This window comes from Mustela lutreola, chromosome 1, assembly GCF_030435805.1.
Source record: "Mustela lutreola isolate mMusLut2 chromosome 1, mMusLut2.pri, whole genome shotgun sequence".
Taxonomy (NCBI): domain Eukaryota; kingdom Metazoa; phylum Chordata; class Mammalia; order Carnivora; family Mustelidae; genus Mustela; species Mustela lutreola.
Window position 1 is genome coordinate 289,160,815 of NC_081290.1, and position 18,696 is coordinate 289,179,510.

Sequence of the window (18,696 nt, forward strand, 5' to 3'; positions counted from 1 at the left end):
GAGCCCTCCAGGTGTCCCCCCATCTGAGGTTTTCATGAAAATTTCTTTTGAGGGGCTGAGTTCCTATCCATGAACATGGTACACCGTTCTCTATGGACTCCAGGACTCTTTAGCGTCTGTCAATAAAGTTTCATAATTTTTCCTTAACTACCTCTAGGAAGTTTCCTTCCGTGTCTTTTCTGTTCTAGAGAACTGCGTCCGCGGTGAGCGTGCTCGGACGCGCGTCGGCCGCTCTGCACCTGCTCCAGGCGCACCGGCCCCTTCCCCCGGCGGTGTCTGGGCTCCAGGAAGGAGACCTCCGCGAACCGGGGCCTGGCTGGGCTGGGGGAGACACCTGCAGATGAGCGTGTTGGGGGCGGTGGGAGTGTTTACTTCCCCGGCCTGGGGGTCGGGGCGCATTCCTCTGGCTAGGCTGCGCCTTCTGCTGACGGGGCCTCTTCCCGGCTCCCTCGCTTAACGGTGCCCCGCGTAACCGTCGGTTCCCTAAACACCGCTGTCTCCGCGCGCTGCCGTCTGCTTCCGCCGGGACCCTGACCATGCGGTCACCGCCACCAGGAGCGGCCCCCGGACGCGGGCTCTCGAAGCGGGGCTCCGGGCCCGAGCTGCTCGTCGGGGCGGCCCGCAGGCAAACAGACGGGCCGTCGGGCGGCGGGGACTCCCGGCTGCTCCGGCGAACACGCGGACACGCGGCGGGCCGGCCACTCGCGACAGCCCGGGGGCGGACGCAGGGGCAGCGCGCGGGGACGGACGCGGGCCCCCGGCCTCCGCAGGCGACGAACGCGCAGGGCCGCCGAGGGCTGCGCTTCAGCGGGGTCTGCTCTGACCGGCGGCCCGCGCGGTTCTGAGCCCCGGAGGCCGGGGGAGGCCGGAGCTGCAGCCTCTGAGCCCCGCAGCGGGCGCGCGTTCGGGCGCGGGCGCGGGGCGGGAGCGGAGTGCGGGGCCCCGGGGGGTGGCGGCGCCGCCCGTCACGGCCGGGGGACCCTGGGGGTGGAGGGACGCGCGTGCGGCCAGAGACGGCCCGCCCCGACGGCCGGACGGCAGCGCTCACGCATCCGCGCGCGGCGTCCCGCACTCCCAGCACCTGGGGCAGCGGCAGGGCTACGCCGTCGCTTTGCCTCCGAGGTGGGGAACCCCGCGGCCGGCCGCCCTGCTCCGCCGCAGCGGCGCCTCGAGGGGGTTGGGGGCGGGCCCCACCCGGCCACGTGACCGGCGCGAGCCCGCCACTGCGGGCATGCGCACACGGCCAGCTCGGGAGGCCGTTCGCAGGGCCGCGGCCCGTGGGGAGCGACTGCGCAGGCGCCTGCCGGGGCGTGGGTGCGTGCGGCGCCGGAAGGGGCGGGGCGGACTTGGCGCCTGCGCGGTGAGCGGCGCGGGGGCGGGGCCAGCCGTCAGCTGACCGAGGCGGCGGCGGCTTCGCGGGGACCGGCCGTTGGCGTCGCAGGCTCCGGCGCCGAGGGTCGCGGACGGGTCCGCTCCCGGGGCGCGAGGCGGGGGCACCATGGCGACCACCGTCAGCACGCAGCGCGGGCCGGTGAGGGGGCGGGCGGGCGGCCGGGCGGGGCGGGCTCCGGAGCGGCCGGGCGGGGCGGCGGGGCCTGCGCGGCCGAGGAGGCCCGGCTCCCGGCGTGGCTCCCCGCACCGGGCAGGGTCCCGCGGGCCTCCCGAGCGGCCGCCGCAGGTGCGTCTGGGCAGGCCCGAGCCGCAGCGGCCGCCCCTCCCCGGGCCCGCGGGGCCCGCGTCCCGCCGTCGGCCTCGGTTTGCCGGCGCAGGGGGCGGCTCGGTGGCGCGGGGCCGGGGGCCGCCCGCAGCCCGGACGCGCCCGGGGCGTCGGAGGCCGAGTCCGCGGGAGCAGCCGCTCGGGACGCGCCGCGGGGCGGGAGGTCGCGGGGCTGCTCGCCCGGTGCTCGCCGGAGGGACGGCCCCGGCGTCGTCGGGAGCCCCGGGCACGCGGCCGCCCGGAGCTCGACGCGGAGCTGCCCCGCTGCCCGCGGGACGGGGCTGGGGCGGGGCCCCGCGGCGCCCCCGGAGGCGGGTCTCGCCCGTCCTGTGTGCGGGGACGCTCCGCTCTGCGGCCGCGCGGAGCCCCAGGCTGGTCGGGTCCGACGTGCGCCGCCGGGGCCGGTGCTGGGGCTCTGCGCGGCCGCGCGGTGCGCGCTGCGGTGCCCTCGGTGACCTGCAGGCGCGCAGTGACGTCAGGGCTGGGCGGGAGCGGCTGGGGGCTCGGGGATGTGGCGTCTGGGGCTGGGGTCGTGAGTGCCGGCGCAGGACCGGGCCGTGGTGCTCAGCCGCTGTCCCGGGCCCTGGTGTTTGGGGCAGCGTGACACAGGGAGCTCGGGGTGTGGTGCCCAGTCAGGGTCTTAGCGTGCAGCGCGGGAGGGAGCCGCGGGCGCAGGGCTGTTCCTCTTTTTTGGTTTTGTTTTTAAGTTTTTATTGATTTGCGAGAGAGGGAGGAGCAGCGAGGGGGAGGGGCAAGCAGACTCTGCGGGTCGTGGAGCCCGATGTGGGGCTCGATCCCTTGACCCTGACCTGCGCTGGAACCGGGAGTCCGACGCTCCACCGGGGGAGCCACCCAGATGCCCAGAGCTGTGGGTCTCCACTCTTGACTTAGACGTGGGGGCGGCCTGTCAGGGCCGTGGTTGAGGTGGGTAAGGTTCTTGGGCGGACCTGGCACCTAACCTGACACTTGGAGGAGGAGCCCGGCTGGCTGTGGGGAGGGGCTGGGGGCTGCGGGGTGGGGCAGGTGCCTGTGCCAGTGGGGCCAGCAGGCAGCAGCTGGACTGGGCGCTTCAGTTTCACCGGTCCCTCCGGTGTTCGTTTCCGACAGAGCCCCCTGCCCCGCACACAGCTGCGTCAGCGCCCCGCTCCCCCCGGGCCCAGCGGTCCTTGTGAGGACTGCGGCAGTTGTTCGAGTCTGGTGGGCCTTGTCCTTCAGCTGGGGTGCCCCGCCTGGACTGGGTGCCGGGTGCTGTGCGGGCAGAGGACCGGGCGCTCGGCCATCCCAGCAGGACCGGGTGGCGGAGCGCCGGGCAGCGCTCAGCGGCTGGGTGGGGGCTGGGCACGCTCTTGCGCGCGTGTGGCTGGGGATGGGGGGCCACGTCCCTGCGCGTGGCACACAGGGCTCCGCTGGGCTCCAGGGTGCCCGAGCCTGGACTCAGGTGCACGCGGGGTGTCCCACTTGCCACAGGAGCAACGGGCAGTGTCCTTGGGGGTGTGACGGGGAGGGAGAGTCTGCCTGGTAGGGGATGGGGTGTCTCCTGCCTCCGTGCACAGGGAAGCCCGAGGGGCTGGGTGAGCTGGGCTGTGGCAGGCCGTGCCGGCTGCTCCCCTCGGTGGGGCTCAGGTGGTTCTTGGGCGTCTGTCTGTTGGGGTGGGTTCCTTCCCTGCGTCGCCGCCGGGCCGTGCCCCGGGCCTGGCCTGTTGGCCTCGCTTTTCCCACGGCCAGCGTTCTCGCGACCACATCTGTTTCTGCCCCGGCCCACTGCATGTCAGAGCGCCGGGCGGGCCCGGCCTTCCTCGTCGGAGCTCGGGGAGTTGGTGGGAGACAGGCTGCTTTACACCTCGGTGGGGCCCGCCGGCTCGTGGGGACGGTGACCGAGGCTCCGTCAGAGGCGGCGAGAGCCTTTCCAGCCTCCCTCACAGACGCGCGGGGCGGCCCCCCGAGTCCAGGCTGACCCCGACCACCCGACCTCCTCCAGAGGTGCTGGCGTGTGAGCGGGTTCAGGCTGAGCGCACCCCCCCTCCTCCCCCTCCTGACCCCTTTTCCTCCCTCCCGAGCCAGCCCGCGGGGCGGCCCTCGGCTGACCTGCGACTCCAGGCCCTCATGGGCCTCGCCGACGGCGATTGCTTTTGATAGGTGACCGGTAGCCGCGTCCTTACGAGCCTGGAAACGTTCGCGTGTGTATGAGTTCAAGTGAGCTGTGAGTGCGCGTAGGACTCGCGGATGTCGGTGGGGACGGCCGGGTCGGCGACGTGGGGCCCGCGCAGGGCGCGTCGGGTGTCTTAGGGCCGTTTGCACGGATTGACCAGAGCGGTGTGAGCGGTCTGCAGAGCCGGCCCCCCCAGTCCCCGTCCGCTGGTCCTGAGACGTCGTGCCGGGAGGTCAGGGCGCGCTCGGCTCCTGCCCGTCCATTCCCAGGACTCGGCTTTCCCTTCAGGCCTGCGTGTGGCGGCATCTCCTTTGTCGAGCACCGTGATGGGCCCGTGTCTCCCGCACGCGGCCCGGCCGCCGTGGCCCCCCGCTCGCCCTGCCGGCGGCCCGGCTCTCCCCGCCACTGCAGAGCCGAGCTCCTCCGGCCTCGCGGAGCCGGGCGCGGGTGTGCCCAGGGTCAGCGCTGCCGAACCCCGCGCCCCATCTCCCGGGCCCTCTGGAAATGGCCGTCCCCTGTGAGCCCGGTGACCGCCGACGCTCCTTGCGCTGGGACCACTGTCTGCGCTTGGACCTCCTCCCCCAGCTCCTCCTCCTCCTCTCTCCCTGTGTGTCCTCTCCCCGCTGGGAGCCTGGCTTCGGGGGCCCGGCATGACCGTGACTCAGCCTCCTTCCTGAGCCGCAGGTCCCTGCGCTCGGCTGCCCCCGGCCCCGGAAAGGCTCCAGGCATCGCAGACAGAGCGGGGCCCTCCTTCCCGCGGACCCCGCTGAGGTCTCCCCCAGCGTCAGGATGAGCCGTGAGGGAGCCCCGCCTTCTGAGCAGAGTGGGGTTCTCAGCCTGTGCCCTGCCCACACGCCTCTGCTGTCCCCGCGGCCCATCGGCTGTCACCCTGCAGCAGGTGCCCGGCTCTTGCGCCGCCCGGGCCCCCTCCTGCAGGGTGTAGCGAGGATTCTGTCCCAGCCAGGCTGCAGGTCAGAGCCGCGCCCTCATGCAGGCGCTTGGGAGATAGGACCCTGCTGAGCTGTGGCCTTGGTCAGTCTGGTGACACGTGTCCCCTTGCAGGGCCTTCATCGCGACTGGCCCCTGCGATGCCGGGGAGTTTTGGGACTCCTGGCCCACCAGACACCTCCCTGCGGTTGGGGCGCCTCATCTTGGGAGCTGTGACGTTACCGCCTGGCCCTCGGCCCCTCTACAGCTCAGGGCCCGAAGGGCTTCTCTTTGTCTCTGGTGTCCCCTTCTTGGTCCCTTTCAGCTGTGGTTCCAGCGTGAGTGATGTGGACCGAGGAGGCGTTTGTGTTGGGGCATCTCTTCGGACCACGGTGGGGCTTCTGGAGCCCTGAGTGCCGGTGTCCTAGGGGTGATGCTGGCCCCAGAGGGCGGAGCAGGGTCTCAGACGAGCAGAGCAGAGGGACGGCCTCGCAGCGGCTGGCGGCCTGCGCCGGGGCTCCTCCTCCTCGTGGCGTCATCCTGCCTGTTTCCCTGGGCGTCGCGTGGCCGTGGACCTGGTGGGGGACGCGGACACGGGAGCTCTGCCCGGTGCCGCTGTTCCCGTGTTTGTCTCCGCGCCACAGTTCTCCACCCCGTCACCTTGTCGGGGGCCGAAACAACGTCCAGCAGGAGACTAAACACTGTTTCCGCGTATGAAGCAAAAGTTAGAAGTTCGTTAAAAATACTAAGAAAACTTTCCAGGTGTGTTACTGGGAAAGTAACAGTTGAATGAGGTTTTGAATTTGTGATTTTGTTGGTACAGTATTTATATAAGTCGCTGATTTGTGTGTGTCATTTGATACGTTATAATTTATAAATAGACGCATTCAAGGTTGTTCAACAAATGTATACAAAACACTAACAGTTTTTCAGTTTTTTAAAAAGACGTTATTTATTTGACAGACGGAGATCACAAGCAGGCAGAGGCAGGCAGAGAGAGGAGGAAGCAGGCTCCCCGCTGAGCAGAGAGCCCGATGCGGGGCTCGATCCCAGGACCCCGAGATCATGACCTGAGCCGAAGGCAGAGGCTTAACCCACTGAGCCCCCCAGACGCCCCTAAGCAGCTTGCCGTGGCCGTGCGTTAACTGGGGACTGTGCGCCGAGCACGCGCGGCTCTGCGGCTCCTCAGCTGACAGACGCCGTCTGTGGACTGTGTGCGTGGGAGAAACGGGGAGCTGCGCCCGGCGGGGACCGTGGTGACATCCCGGCCCAGAGGGCCACCTGCCCCGGCCGGTGCACGGCTGACGTCGTTTCGGAGTCAGTGTACCGCCTTGTAAGCGTGAGCCGGTGTCCCTTACGTGTCTCTGAGCAGGACTCATGGTCCTCTAGTCTTCGAGGCGGGATGAAGCGCGGGAGCCCGAGTCCCTCACCGTGCGGCGGGACGGTTTGGGGATTAGCCCGGAGCTTCTGCCTGTGCGTAAGGCAGGCGCTCCCGACGACCTTCCCCGCTGGTCTCCGAAGCGGTCGGGCCCGTGTGGGCCCCCGGGCCGGTCCCCGGCGTGTGCTGCGTGGGCGGGCTGGTGGCGACGGCAGGTGTGGGCGTCCGCTCACTGGACGGAGCTGGTGGTGGCTCCCGGGGCAGCGGTCCCGCCCGCGTGACCAGGAGCTCCGTGCTCCGGAAGAAGCCGAGCGCTGCTTCTTTCCTCGTCGGCGACGTTGACGTTTTCTCCTGACCTCGCGCGCTCGCGGTGCAGAGCGGCTGTGAGAGTGCGGGAGCTCCTGCGTCTCTGCGCCTTGTGGGAGGTCCCCACTGGGGACGTCAGCAGGGCACGACTGATGTCACCAGAGACCGGCTTTGCTGCGCAACCGCTCGCCCTGGGCTTTATTTGGATGTCATGGACCCTCAGTGGCCTGCTCTCTGGGCCCGTCCGGACTTGCCTTGTTCGGGGGACCTGGACTGTCTGAGGACTGCTGGTCAGGGACACTGTAGCCTGTCCCTCAGGCAGGAAGAAGCCCCCAGGGCAGGGGTCCTCCTCGCAGCTTTTCCGGAAGCTGGCGTCCCCTATCCTGTCCGTGCCGGCCTTGGCGGGGCGCTCAACGTCTGCCCCTCCCCGTGGTTTGTTTGCACTGTTCATTTATGTCGTGAGAACCCTCATTTCATGGTTATGCTTTCAAAGTTGAAAAGTGGTTGAGGAAGAGCAGCAGATGTTTGATCTTTTTTTTGTTTTTCTTTTGAGGTTGACTTACCTGAAAGTCAGCGAGCAGACCGGAGCGCAGTGGGCCGGGCACAGGGACGGAGGGAGAATCCCAAGCAGATTCCACACTCAGCAAGGAGCCCATCGTGGGGCTCGATCCCAGGACCCTGAGATCAGGACCTGAGGCGAAATCAGGAGTCCGAGGCTCAGCCAGCTGCACCCCCGGGCGCCCCGATCTCTGGCCTGTGGTGTGGTTTTAGCCGCCCCTTCTAGGGCGCGTTCTCCTTGAAGAAAACCCAGATGAGTGCCGCAGAGGGGCGCGGTTCTGCAAGCCCCAGTCTGGGGGCGGGAGGTCGGGAAGTAGCAGTAGATCCCGGGCCTGTCACCGCTGTCGCTGCCGACACCTGCGTGGCCGTCCCTGCTGTGCCCCCGAGGGCACGGCGTGTCCCCACAGGACCCCCCGAGCTGCATTGTGTGGTGCACAGGGAGCGGTCATCTGTCAGAATAATGGAGAATTCGGTCTGTGTGCACTGATGTTTTGCGTTTGGTTAGCCCGAGTCCCTGTGCGCCAGGTCGCCCTCACGGGAGTGGGCAGAGCTCCCTGCGGCCGCTGCGGGCGGAGGCTGGGAGGCCCGTGGCCGGTTGGCAAGGCGGCACCGGCCCTGTGGCCTCTGGGAAGAGCTCTGGCTGGGAGTGTGGTTCGCATGTACGCACATTTACCCAGCGTGACCGTGGGCGTCAGTCGGAGAGCCGCCAGGGCAGCCGCAGCGTCTCAGCCGTGCGGGAGGGCACACGGCCTCCTTTCCAGGGCGAGCCCTGGGCCCTGCTGGGGAGCCAAGCGGCACGCTAGGGGAAGGGCACCTGCGAGCCCCTTGGGAGCCGTCCTCACCTGGCAACCCGGGGCCTCCCAGGCCCCACTGCTTTCCCCTTGTGTCTGGACCAAGTACATGAGCCCCCGGGGCTGCCCACTCCCGACGCAGAGACTGTGCGAGGGGCCCTCCTCCCCGGGCGCCTGAGACGGCCCCGCGTGGGCTGCGGCAGGAGAAGGGGGGCTTGCTTCGCAGAGAGAAGCCTTTGGAGCACCAGGCTGCCGGGTGCTGAGCTGGGGGCCGTGGGGAACCCGAGACGGGCGTCTGGGAGTGGCTTTCCTTCAGGTTCAACACGAGGCCCGTGATGGGGACACGAAGGAAGGGTCTAGACCTTTCTGGGGACGTTTGACGGGAAGCAGCAGAGAAATGCTTTCCCGTTGGTGCTTGTGACCTCAGTGGGTGCGGAACCTTCTGGGATCCTGCCCGACCGAGTCACCTGGGACCTCAGCAACACAGGCCTTAGGGGGTTTGGTGCGTGCACGTGCGGTCCCTAGTGGCCACCGTCAGTAATGCAGTTCGCCACAACTCGCTGTGGCGCCGGGGCCTTTCCTGGAAATAACACTCTTTGGAGGCTCCCCTGAATCCTGGCGACGTCCCCATGGGGCGGCCGAGGAGGACCCGGGCCCCCTGCACTGTGGTCTGCTGCCCCCTCCCACAGGGCTCTGTGCCCAGCAACTGCGCCCACTGTGTCCCCCTGGGCCGTCTGTCCTTCTGCCCTGAGTCTCCAGACCCTGAGCCTGTCCTGCCTGGGAAGAGTGACATGCAGGCCGCCGTGCATCGAACACCCCGCGGGGCCTTGCTCTGCTCGTCTCCGCAGGGGAGGCCCCATCCATGGCGGCCACCACGTGTGGCAGCCGGCTCCCGCGGTAGCCGCTGCCTCTTCCTGGACGACTGGCTCCTGGGAACCCGTGGGGCCTCCGCACAGTCCACCGTCTGGCGCTTCCCCGGCCCCTCCTCTCCGAGGCAAGGCAGCCTCGTGGACAAAGGGATCAGCAGGAGGCAAAAAGGGGAGGTGTTGGGGCTTTGTGGGGTCTTTTGGGCCGTTGCTGGTTTGAGCTGTGGGATTCCATACAGCTAGAATCCAGGCTTCCGGTTCCGTCTCCCCACAGCTCTCAGCCGGCACCTCGCAGCCCGTCCCAGTGGCTGCGGAGCAAGCCGACGGCGGACACGTGGGTTAGTGTGTGTGACCCCGACCATGGCCCCCGCAGAGGCCCGGTGTGCATCTCAGGCCACTGAGAGAGGGCTCCTTGCCGGAGGGCAGGGGGCTGGTTCGAGGTGCTCGGGCTGGAGACCCCGTGGGCCCCCGGCCCTGGCGATGATGTGGCTGGGCTCCCGCCCCACTGACGGTGTGCTCTCCCCGAAGGTGTACGTCGGCGAGCTGCCGCAGGACTTCCTCCGCATCACGCCCACGGCCGCGCAGCAGCAGGTGCAACTGGACGCGCAGGCGGCCCAGCAGCTGCAGTACGGAGGGGCGGCGGGCACGGTGGGCCGTCTCAGCATCACCGTGGTGCAGGTGCGTGCCGGGGCTCCCCAGGGCGGCGGGGGGCGGGAAGGGGGGCGGCGGGACCGCACTTTCTGTGGGGACGGGTGGCTTTTCTGCTCCGTTCTTCTGGGAGCGTATCTGATGAAAGATGCGGCTGAGTCCCCGGGCTTCTACCAGCAGTAGCGGGGTCACCAGGGAGGGGTGCGGGTGGGCGCGTGCCGCGTGCCGGCCGTGCTCCTGCCACTCGTGCCTTTCTCGCCCCCCACGGCTGCTGGCGAGGAGGGGGCACGGACCCTCAGGAGAGCCAAAGGCATGGTCAGGGCCTAAAGTGGTTTTGGCGTCCGTGGAAACCAGGGAGAAAGGGGAGTCACTGGGAGGCAGGCAGAGTCACAGTCAGGGCTCGCGAATACCGTGGGTCTTAGGGGAACTGTCTCCCAGACACCTGGCCACACTCTCGGGGTGACGGGGTCACCGCAGATCCTCAGGTGTTTCTGGGCCTCTCAGCATGGCCCGTGGCGTCTGACTTCCTCTGTGATTAGCCTTTCTCCCTTGTCCGCGGGGGCCCCACGGTGCTCCTGGGCCACCCCAGTGCCCGCGTTCTGGTGGTTCCTGTCCATGGAGCGCCCCGCCTCTCCCCTCCCTCTCCCCGCGCCCGGCCTCCACCCCGCTGTAGCTGGAAGCGTCCATGGCACAGCCTACGGGGCCTCCATGGGTGCCCAGCGGGTGTGTCGTCGGCCGCCCGCGCACGGGGCGTGGGTGCTGTGTGGCTCAGCACAGGGTCGGTCTGGTTTGGGCTCGTTGGGGTTTGAGCTGACGTCCCTGTGACGGCCACCGGCTCGGAGCCAGCACGTTCCCCCGCGGGTCTTCGCCCGCATCCCACTGGGCTGTGTTCTCGTCACTGAGGTTTGAGAGGCTCCTCTGTCCTGGGCATGGCGCTCCGTCCCACGTGTGTCTGCTCGTGCCCCTCTCGGCAGACACGTCCAGGCCTGAAGGGTCAGTGCTGGTGGGCGGCGGCCGCTGTGCTCCTCTCCTGGGCCGCGGAGGCGCTGGAGCGGTTACATCCGCTCGGAAGGCTGTTTGCGGACAGAGACCCAGGCAGCCAAAGCCGTCGCTCTTCGTCAGTGCCCGCACTTTCTTCCTGCAAAGGCAGCCTGTCCAGCTGAAGGTCAGGCTCCTCGGGGTTCATAGCCCCCGGCACTGGACAGAGCTGAATGGGGAGCCTGGCGACGGCTGGCCCGTGGCCTGAGGTTGCAGCCCCGCTGCTCCAGGCTGGCCCTTGGCTTGGGGCCCACGACAGCCTGCCTGTCACCCTGCCCTGCAGCCTCTTCTGCGGGGCCGTTGGAGAAGGAGCTGCCCTGTGTGGCGCCATAGCTCCCTTGACCTGAGCAGGGACCGGACACCCAGAGCCCAGGAACACAGTGGCGGCCGTATCCTGGTTCCCCGGGGAACTCGGAGTGGGTGGACAGTGTGGGTGAGCACGTGTCCTCCACTCCGATGCCGGCCGCCCCTTCAGTGACTTGCTGTGTTTCAGGCCAAGCTGGCGAAGAATTACGGCATGACCCGCATGGACCCGTACTGCCGCCTGCGCCTGGGCTACGCTGTATACGAGACACCCACCGCCCACAACGGCGCCAAGAACCCCCGCTGGAATAAGGTTATCCAGTGCACGGTGCCCCCGGGTGTGGACTCCTTCTACCTAGAGATCTTCGACGAGGTGAGAGGGCCGGCTGCCCGTCGCAGGCCCAGGGGTGTGGGCCGCCCGGGAGCTGCAGGCCCGCCCAGACACAGGGCCATCATTGCTTTGTGATGGGCGTCCTGGTGTCCCCAGCAGCAGCGCACAGTCCATGGCCCCATACGGGTCTGTTGACCAGTTGCCTGCAGAAACGGCGTCCCGGGGCTGGGGACCCGGCACTCTGAGGAGACAGTGTTGGCCGCACCCCCTTCCGTAAGCCCCAGACACGTCCCCAAGCCAAAGGCATAAAGTGGCTTAGACCCCGCGCCAGGTGGAACTGCGTTCTTGTGCCGTGTGCTAGCCCCCAGGCGTCCCTGGGAGGGTCAGAGGGGTGCCGTGGGGCTCGTCCTGAGCCTGGTCCTCTGGGCATGTGCCTGGGGCCGCCCAGCCCGCTGTGGCCGGCCAGGGAGCCCCAGGGGCTTGGTTGGCAGGGGGAGAGGTCGGAGGGCTGGGGGTTGGGCAGCAGGGCCCAGTATGGTGCCCTCTGCTCTCTTTTGCCTTCTAGGCTCCTTTTTTCTAGTTCTCGCCTTTCTCACACGGGGATAGGAGGGAGGGCCTGCGTGTTCGCAGGGAGAGGGCTTCTCTCCTCTGTCTGTGCCCACTAGGCTTTGGACCTGCAGGGGATCCCGAGGGGCGGGCAGAGGCCAGACTGCACCTGTCCAGATGCTGACGGAGGCCCTCCTGGCTTCGTGGGGCTGGGGCTGGGGGTCCTGTGTGTGTTGCGGGGAGGACCAGGCCTTGGGGTGGGGTTGGGGGGTGACTTTTGGAGGAGGTGGGCCCCCAGCCGCAGGGTGGGGGGTGGGGCTGTGGGTGGGGCTCGGGCTGTGGGGGCGCCTGGGGAGTGGGCGGCAGCAGCACCTGCGCCCCCCATCTCCCTCAGCGGGCCTTCTCCATGGACGACCGCATTGCCTGGACGCACGTCACCATCCCCGAGTCCCTGAAGCAGGGCAAGGTGGAGGACGAGTGGTACAGCCTGAGCGGCCGGCAGGGGGACGACAAGGAGGGCATGATCAACCTGGTCATGTCGTACGCGGTGAGCGCAGGGCAGGGGGGCGGGCGGAGGGGGCGGGCGGAGGGGGCAGCTTCGGCTCAGGGGGCCGTTTGCTCCCGAGGGACTGGGACCGTGGTGCATTCTGGTGGGGGGAGCAGCATGGTGTGGCGGCCTGTTCCTCGGGGTATGGCCTCCCCCATGGCCGGAGAGGGCCTGCCGTGTGGTCCGGGGTCGGGGTGGGGAGGGTCTCAGGACCACATGGGGTTTGAGGGAACAGCTGCTCGCCCTCTGGTCCTCGGGTCCCCTGGCTCGTGCCGGATCCGGTCTGCAGCCCACTGCTCTCGGGGAGCGTGGGGGTCTGGGACTTTGTGTCCCCGAGGCGGTGGTGGTGTCCCTGCTATCGTACATCGGCCTGCACGAGGGTCCCTGCAGGTGTCCGATCCCAGCAGCTCTTGGTTCCTCCTCTTTACTCCTGGGCCGTTTGAAAGCAGGTAGTAGCATTCGTGTCATTTTACTCTTAGACGTTTCATGACACGACTGACGTTTTCATGTGAACGCACAGCCCCGACTGCGTTCACTGAGGGCTGGCGTGCTCGAGGCAGTCGGGAAGCGTTACCCCTGTGGGGCCTGAAAGTACTTGTTGCTTCCGGGGACCACGTTCCCTTCTGATGTGTCCGTCGGCCACAACTCTGGAACAGCCCCGTAGCCAAGGCACTCGCCCTGGCCTGCCACCAGGGTGTACCCGTTTCCCTGTGTGCTGGGTTCTCCTGTGACCCCGTGATCGTCTTCCGTGTGTTTCAGTCGCTGCCGGCCACCGTGATGATGCCACCTCAGCCCGTGGTCCTGATGCCCACCGTGTACCAGCAGGGCGTCGGCTACGTGCCCATCACAGGTGTGTGCCCTTCCCCTCCCCAGGGCGGTCCTCGGTCCTCGGGGACTCGCAGCACAGTGCGCAGGCTAAGTCCATTCTTCGTCACAGGATCCTTCCGAGTGCGAGGGTTTGGTTTTAGGCATGAGTTATTTTTTACATTTCTAGGATACAGAATATTTTACCCCCAAACTGTTGACAAGTTGAACTTTTATGGAAGTTTAGAAACGTAGTCTCTGAACGCGTTAGCGCAGTTACCGTCACGAGAGATCCTGCCCTGTGAGGTGAAGTGAGCGGGTGCCCTAATGTCCCCGCTCTGTCGTGCGCGTCCGTCTCTGTAGAGTAGCAGCTCGTGACGGCAGTGGGGTTGCTTTCGTGTCTTTCAATTTCCAAATGTTACCGTCGGCCTCAGTTTACTTCTGTTCCGGCCACGATGGTGACTGGGCTCGACCAGCTCCCGCCGCGAGCAGCCAGGAAACGGGCAGAACGGCCAAGCTGAGCTGTGTGCGGGCGTCCAAGGGCAGGCTCTGCGGGACCGTGAGCGCCGAGGGCAGGGAGACAGAGGAGCCTGGGTCTCCGCGGTCTCTGCCCGAGGCGGTGTGGCGGCCCTCGCTGTGCCAGAGGGGCCGGGCTGGAGCGGTACACTGCGGGGCACGGGGGCTGTGCCGCCCAGGGCTGGGGTGGTGTGGGGTGCTCTGCCGTTTCCACTGAGCCAGACGAGAGAGGTCTCGTCGTTGTGCACTTGTGGCCAGTGCAGGACCAGCGTGTCACCCGGAGCCTAGACGTGCCGCACAAGGAAGTGGGCGAGGAGGCTGCCTCTGCATCCAAGGAGCCCGCACGGGTTCGGGACTCGGACGGGAGAGCCGTGGACTCCGATCTCCACGTGGACCATCCCACAGACACGGGGGAAGGGTCAGCCCTGGTCCTGACAGAGCCAGCCAGTAAGACGTGGCCTTGGTGGCCCAGGAGTTCCGGAGCAGCCTGGGCAGGTTCACAGAAGGGAAGGATGTCGCGCTGAGCGGGCGACGGGAGTCTCGGCAGGGACGCGGCAGCTCAGGAAGCCAAGCGCACGTGGTCGGCTTCGGAAGCCCCCCGAGTGGGAGAGCGCTCGCTCACCTGTGAGCTGGCCTGTGACCTCTGCGAGGTCAGCGGAGGACCTTCCTGGGGGCTCTCCCTGCCCCTTCCCTGGAGCAGTTGCAGGGTCTGGAGGAGATTGGGGTTGCACTGCCCACCCTTGGCGATTTGAGGAGGAACAGGCGCCCGATGGGCCAAGGGGCGCATGTCCTGGGCGTCTTAAAACAGCAGGAAGGTCTGCCCTCCCTTCTGGACGCCAAGTCCAGAATGAGGATGTGGGCGGGCAGTAGGCCCTAGAGGCACAGGAGGGACGGCCGGACCCTCCCAGACCCGCGGCCCCCACCGTCACGAGGGCCCCTCCTGGGGGCCTGTGCCTGTGCCCCAGGCATCCCTTTCATCAGGACACGGTCCCAGACGGCCTGGCTCTCCCCCAGTTTCCAGGTGGGGTGTCGCCAGACGTCTTTCTAGGGGCACCGCAGCCACAATGTCCCTGCTCCGGGACCCCCGTGGGTAGCCAGCAGTCCACTCTGTCAGGACACGCATTTTTTGGTTCCTTAGCTTGCTCCGTAAATGCCTTTAGAGTTTGTCCTAAAACATTTATTCTGGAAAAGGCGAGTTCTGCGTAAATGGGAACTTGGAAGTTCTCTTCAGTGCACACTTGTAAGCTGTGGGACGGTCAGCTGCTCGCAGGAGGTGACCAGGGAGAGGAAGGAGCTTTTTGCCTGGACCCCAAGGCCAAGCCACCCACCGGCTCCAGCGCGTTTCCTACAAATAGGGACTCGCGCTCACCGCCGTGTTTTCGTGAAGCTTGTGCTGCAGAGTGACCTCCGCTGTGAATAATTTATATCCCACGTCCCCAACCTTGTTGAGATGTGTGCGTGTGCACGTGTGTTGTATGTGTGTGCATCTGTGGAAGGGGGCTGCTTGCAGGTGCTGCCCCCCAGCAGGGGGAGGTCCCACAGTGGACTTAACCCTGGGCTGGGGGCGAAAGCTCTTGCCAAGTGTGCAGCGGGATCTGTGCGCCGAGCAGTGCGTGGGCAGCACGGAGGCCATGGAGCCGGTGTGTGGTGTGTGGCGGTCAGCTGTGCCCACTGGACAGTGGCTGGGAAGCCTTCGGGCTGCTCTTCTGCCCCGTGGTTCCGCCCACCCTGCAGACCGCGGACTGGAGAGTTGGGCTCTTGGCGTCTCACCACCGTGGCCCATGAGAGATGCTCTGGGTGTGCGCCTCGCTCTCGGAGATCCCATGCTGGTCGGCGTCGGAAGGACCCACCGGCTGCGCAGCCTGGCCCACCGTCACCAGCCCACAGGGGACAGTTCAGGCCTCCTGCGTGCTGTGCCTTCTCTGACAGAACTGCGTTGTGGCCTCTGGTCAGCGAACGTTGGCCTCTGTGGCGTCATCGGGAGTGTGAAGGGACCACAGCGCGAGCAGCTGCGCGGGCTCTGCGTGCCGCTGTCGGGGAGGACGCTGCAGGCCCGGACCTGTGCCTGGGGCCGCGGCGCGGGGCCCGTGTCTCTGCTTCCAGGGCCGGCACTCGGCGTGGACGCTGGTGCCGCCATGGGTTCCCTAAACCACGTCTTGTGCTTGCAGGTGTGCCCGCGGTGTGCAGCCCCGGCGTGGTGCCTGTGGCCCTGCCCCCAGCGGCCGTGAGTGCCCCGGCCCGCTGCAGCGAGGAGGACCTGAGGGCCATCCAGGACATGTTCCCCAACGTGGACCGGGAGGTGATCCGCTCCGTGCTGGAAGCCCAGAGAGGGGACAGGGACGCAGCCATCAACTCCCTGCTCCAGATGGGCGAGGAGTCCTAGAGCCTCGCCCCCCCACCCCGTCGTGCCGGCCCAGCCCCTCCCCCACTCCTGTGAAGGAGCCCCGGGTAGTCCCAGTCCCCCTCCTGTGGGACGCGTGTGGGCGGTTGGTCCCCGGCCGGCCGCCGAGCCCAGCGGCACTCAGGCGTGGGTGGCTCTCCTCCTGGCCTCGCTGGGAGCAGAGCGGCCACGGGGGGCTTGTCCTCTGTACGCACGCTCGCCCTCCCGCCGCTTGGGGACGAGTGTCTTCAAGGGCTGCGTGCTGCTCCTCGCACGCTGTCGCAAGCAGGCTCTCTGCGAGCCGCCGCCTCTGCCCGCGCTGTAGAACGCTGGCCGCCCCCCGGCTGGCTCGTGGCATGCTGCTCCTCTCCTTAGCCGGGCTAGACCTGTTCCTTCAGGCTCGTAGAGCATGCACAGCTGATTTGGGGTCATTTTCACAACTTGCCTGTCTTCCCGTGGATGTTCCTTGTGTGTGGTTCTGGGCTGCTCCCCCGTGTCCTGGGCGGGCGGGCTCCTGTCTTGCCGGTCCCGCGGCAGGGTCGGCGCGGATGCAGAATGCACGGGGTCCGCGGTGCGCCGAGCCCGGCCCTGCCCGCAGGCTCTGGAGCAGGGCTGTCCGGGCCTGGGGACCCCGTGAGGCCTTTTCCTGCTGTGTGTCCTGCCAGCTCCGTGGGGTGGGCCTCCGAGAGGCCACCGCTCCCCTCTGACCGACTCATGGAACAGAACCTGAAAACGGGGGTAAAAGTGGCCATTCCAGTAGTTTGTATTTGTTTATTAAAGGGTGTTCAGGAGCCGTTGGCTCACTACTGACGCTGGTTTAAGTGGCCGCTGTAGCAGTCCCGTGAATTCCCTCCGGTGCAAGGAGCGGCCGCCCGGTGAACGTCCGAGTCCTCTCGGAGGCAGGAGGGGCGTGTGCCGTGCTGTGCGCTGCGTGGCGGCCGTGGCCCCTGGCCTGGGACGGGTAGGGCCCCTCGTGGAAATCAGCAGCATGAGCCGCTTCTCGGTGCGGCCCGTAGCCCACACGCGGCACGCTTGCCTTCGAAGATGGAGTCTCCACCGTGGGCGCGATGGGCTCCGATGGCGCAGACCTGTGAGGGCTCGGCATGGGGGTGAACCCCCGTTCCACCTCCCCACTGCACAGGGGCATTTCCTATCAGCTGGAGGATGTTGCTGCTGCCGGCAGGCGCGGGACAATCAGGGATCCGCACGCGAAAGGCTGAAGGCGTGCGTGCCGGCTGCCCGATGACCACACTGGCCAGGCTTCTCGGTGAAGACTGCTGCCGGGGATGGGCGCCGGCCGCTGGCTCGGACACGGGAGCCCTGCTTTCTCGTGGAGCGCCAGTTCCCGGTTCGGACAGCTTGGGGGCCACACAGCACATTTCTACCCAAAAGCACCAGGCAGGCATGCAGCGCACTCCTGTGGGGCCGACCTCCACAGAGGCGCAGCTCGGGACCCCGTGTCCAGGAGGCCCCGCGGACGCTTTCCGCCTCTCCATTGCCGGGCCGTCGGGGCGCGTCGGGGTGCGTCGGGGATGTGCTCCTTGTGAGGACGCCCGCGGAACGCAGCAAGCAGCCGCGGTGGGACTCGCGGGGCCTCGGTTGGCGGGAGAGAGACCCTACACCTGTCACTTGTGCTCCCCTTCCTCGCGAGCACTGACGTCAGAGCCCACGCCCTGCGAGGCCTTCCCTGGTTGTGTCAGGCCCTTTTCCCCTTCTTCACGCCCTGCTGTCCTGCCTGCGGGTCGTGGCCTGTGGCTGCTCTGTGGGCAGGAGGGGGACCCGTGGCAGTTCCTCTGAAGCAGGCCTGGGACAGGCCGATGATGCCGCAGCGTGGCCACCACGGACTCCCACGAGCCAGCGTGGCTGCTGGTGCCGGGCCGCTGTGCCTTGTGGCCCCGTGCACGCCAGGTGGAGACCCCAGGGGCCTTCGTAAGCTGGCCGGTGGCCTTTCCACCAGAGGCAGCCCCGCCGCACTATCAGCCAGGACGGAACGTGGGTGTGTGCCGGGACTCCTCCCGCCTCCCTGTCCCCCTTCCGGAGGCTCCCCTCCCTGTAGCGGCGCCCTCTGGCCGCAGCCCTGCACGCCGGTGGGAACAATTCTCAGAGCTCTGTGTTTCCAATGCTTCTGTCGGGTCCAGTGTCCGGATTGATCTTGAATTGTAAAGTATATTTTTGCTTTTTGGCCTTCTAATTTAATACATGATATCTATAAAAGTAGAGAATTAAACTTCTCCAACGAATCTTTACCGTTTCTGTTCCCGAGTGGTTTTTAACTTCGCTCAGAACGCACTCGCTAGCAGAGCCCGCACGGGTGCGCGAGGCAGGGTGCGATCTACCTACCGCTTGGATTCGGAGGGAACCCGAAGCATTGATACTAAGCATGAGTTTCATTTCTCGACTAAAATGACAGAGACAGGCTCCTGGGTGGCCCAGTCGGCTGAGTGTCTGCCTTCAGCTCAGGTCATGATCCCGGGGTCCTGGGATCGAGCCCCACATGGGGCCCCCTGCTCAGTGGGGACCGTGCTTGTGCCTCTGCTCCCCACGTGCTCTCTGCCTCTCTGCTTCTCTCTTTCAAATAAAATTTTCCGTGAAGTAGACCGGGGAGAAGGCTTAGGGCTGCTGGTGTGAGTCTGCCAGCACGTTCGCCCGGTGTGCACGCCCGAGAAGGGCTGCGGGGACCAGTGTCGTGGCCCGGAGCCAGCAGGGGAGGCGGCTGGGTGCCCCCACCACCCCCGACCCCAAGGTGGGGTTCTGCAATGTGTTTCCTTCCCGCGACTTGCTGCCGCTCGCTGTGTGTCGCCATGAATGGGTTTTGGTGTTTTTTAATGTTTTTTTTGTTTTTTTTTACTACTTTTTAAAAAAGACTGTATTTATTTCATTGACACAGAGAG

The 18,696-nt window shown here is 67.0% G+C and overlaps 1 protein-coding gene across 2 annotated transcripts; it reads left to right on the forward strand.

Annotated features, from left to right (window-relative positions):
* The first annotated feature begins 1,371 nt into the window (after positions 1–1,371).
* Positions 1,372–18,051, forward strand: TOLLIP (toll interacting protein). 2 transcript variants are annotated; one of them, XM_059151700.1, is made up of 6 exons: positions 1,374–1,531; positions 9,221–9,370; positions 10,872–11,054; positions 11,953–12,105; positions 12,865–12,955; positions 15,594–18,051. In XM_059151700.1, the coding sequence occupies exons 1-6, from the start codon at positions 1,499–1,501 to the stop codon at positions 15,806–15,808; spliced, it is 825 nt and encodes a 274-aa protein (XP_059007683.1). In that variant the 5' UTR covers positions 1,374–1,498; the 3' UTR covers positions 15,809–18,051. The 2 variants fall into 2 exon arrangements, with proteins under 2 accessions (XP_059007688.1, XP_059007683.1); XM_059151705.1 differs by lacking the exons at positions 10,872–11,054; positions 11,953–12,105; positions 12,865–12,955 and having other exon boundaries at positions 1,372–1,531; positions 15,594–15,799.
* The last annotated feature ends 645 nt before the right edge of the window (positions 18,052–18,696 follow it).

Coding starts and splice junctions, on each gene's coding strand:
- TOLLIP (XM_059151700.1), top strand. CDS start 1,499: ATGGCGACCACCGTCAGCACGCAGCGCGGGCCG. Junction 1,532..9,220: donor TCAGCACGCAGCGCGGGCCG/GTGAGGGGGCGG, acceptor CTCTCCCCGAAG/GTGTACGTCGGCGAGCTGCC. Junction 9,371..10,871: donor TCAGCATCACCGTGGTGCAG/GTGCGTGCCGGG, acceptor GCTGTGTTTCAG/GCCAAGCTGGCGAAGAATTA.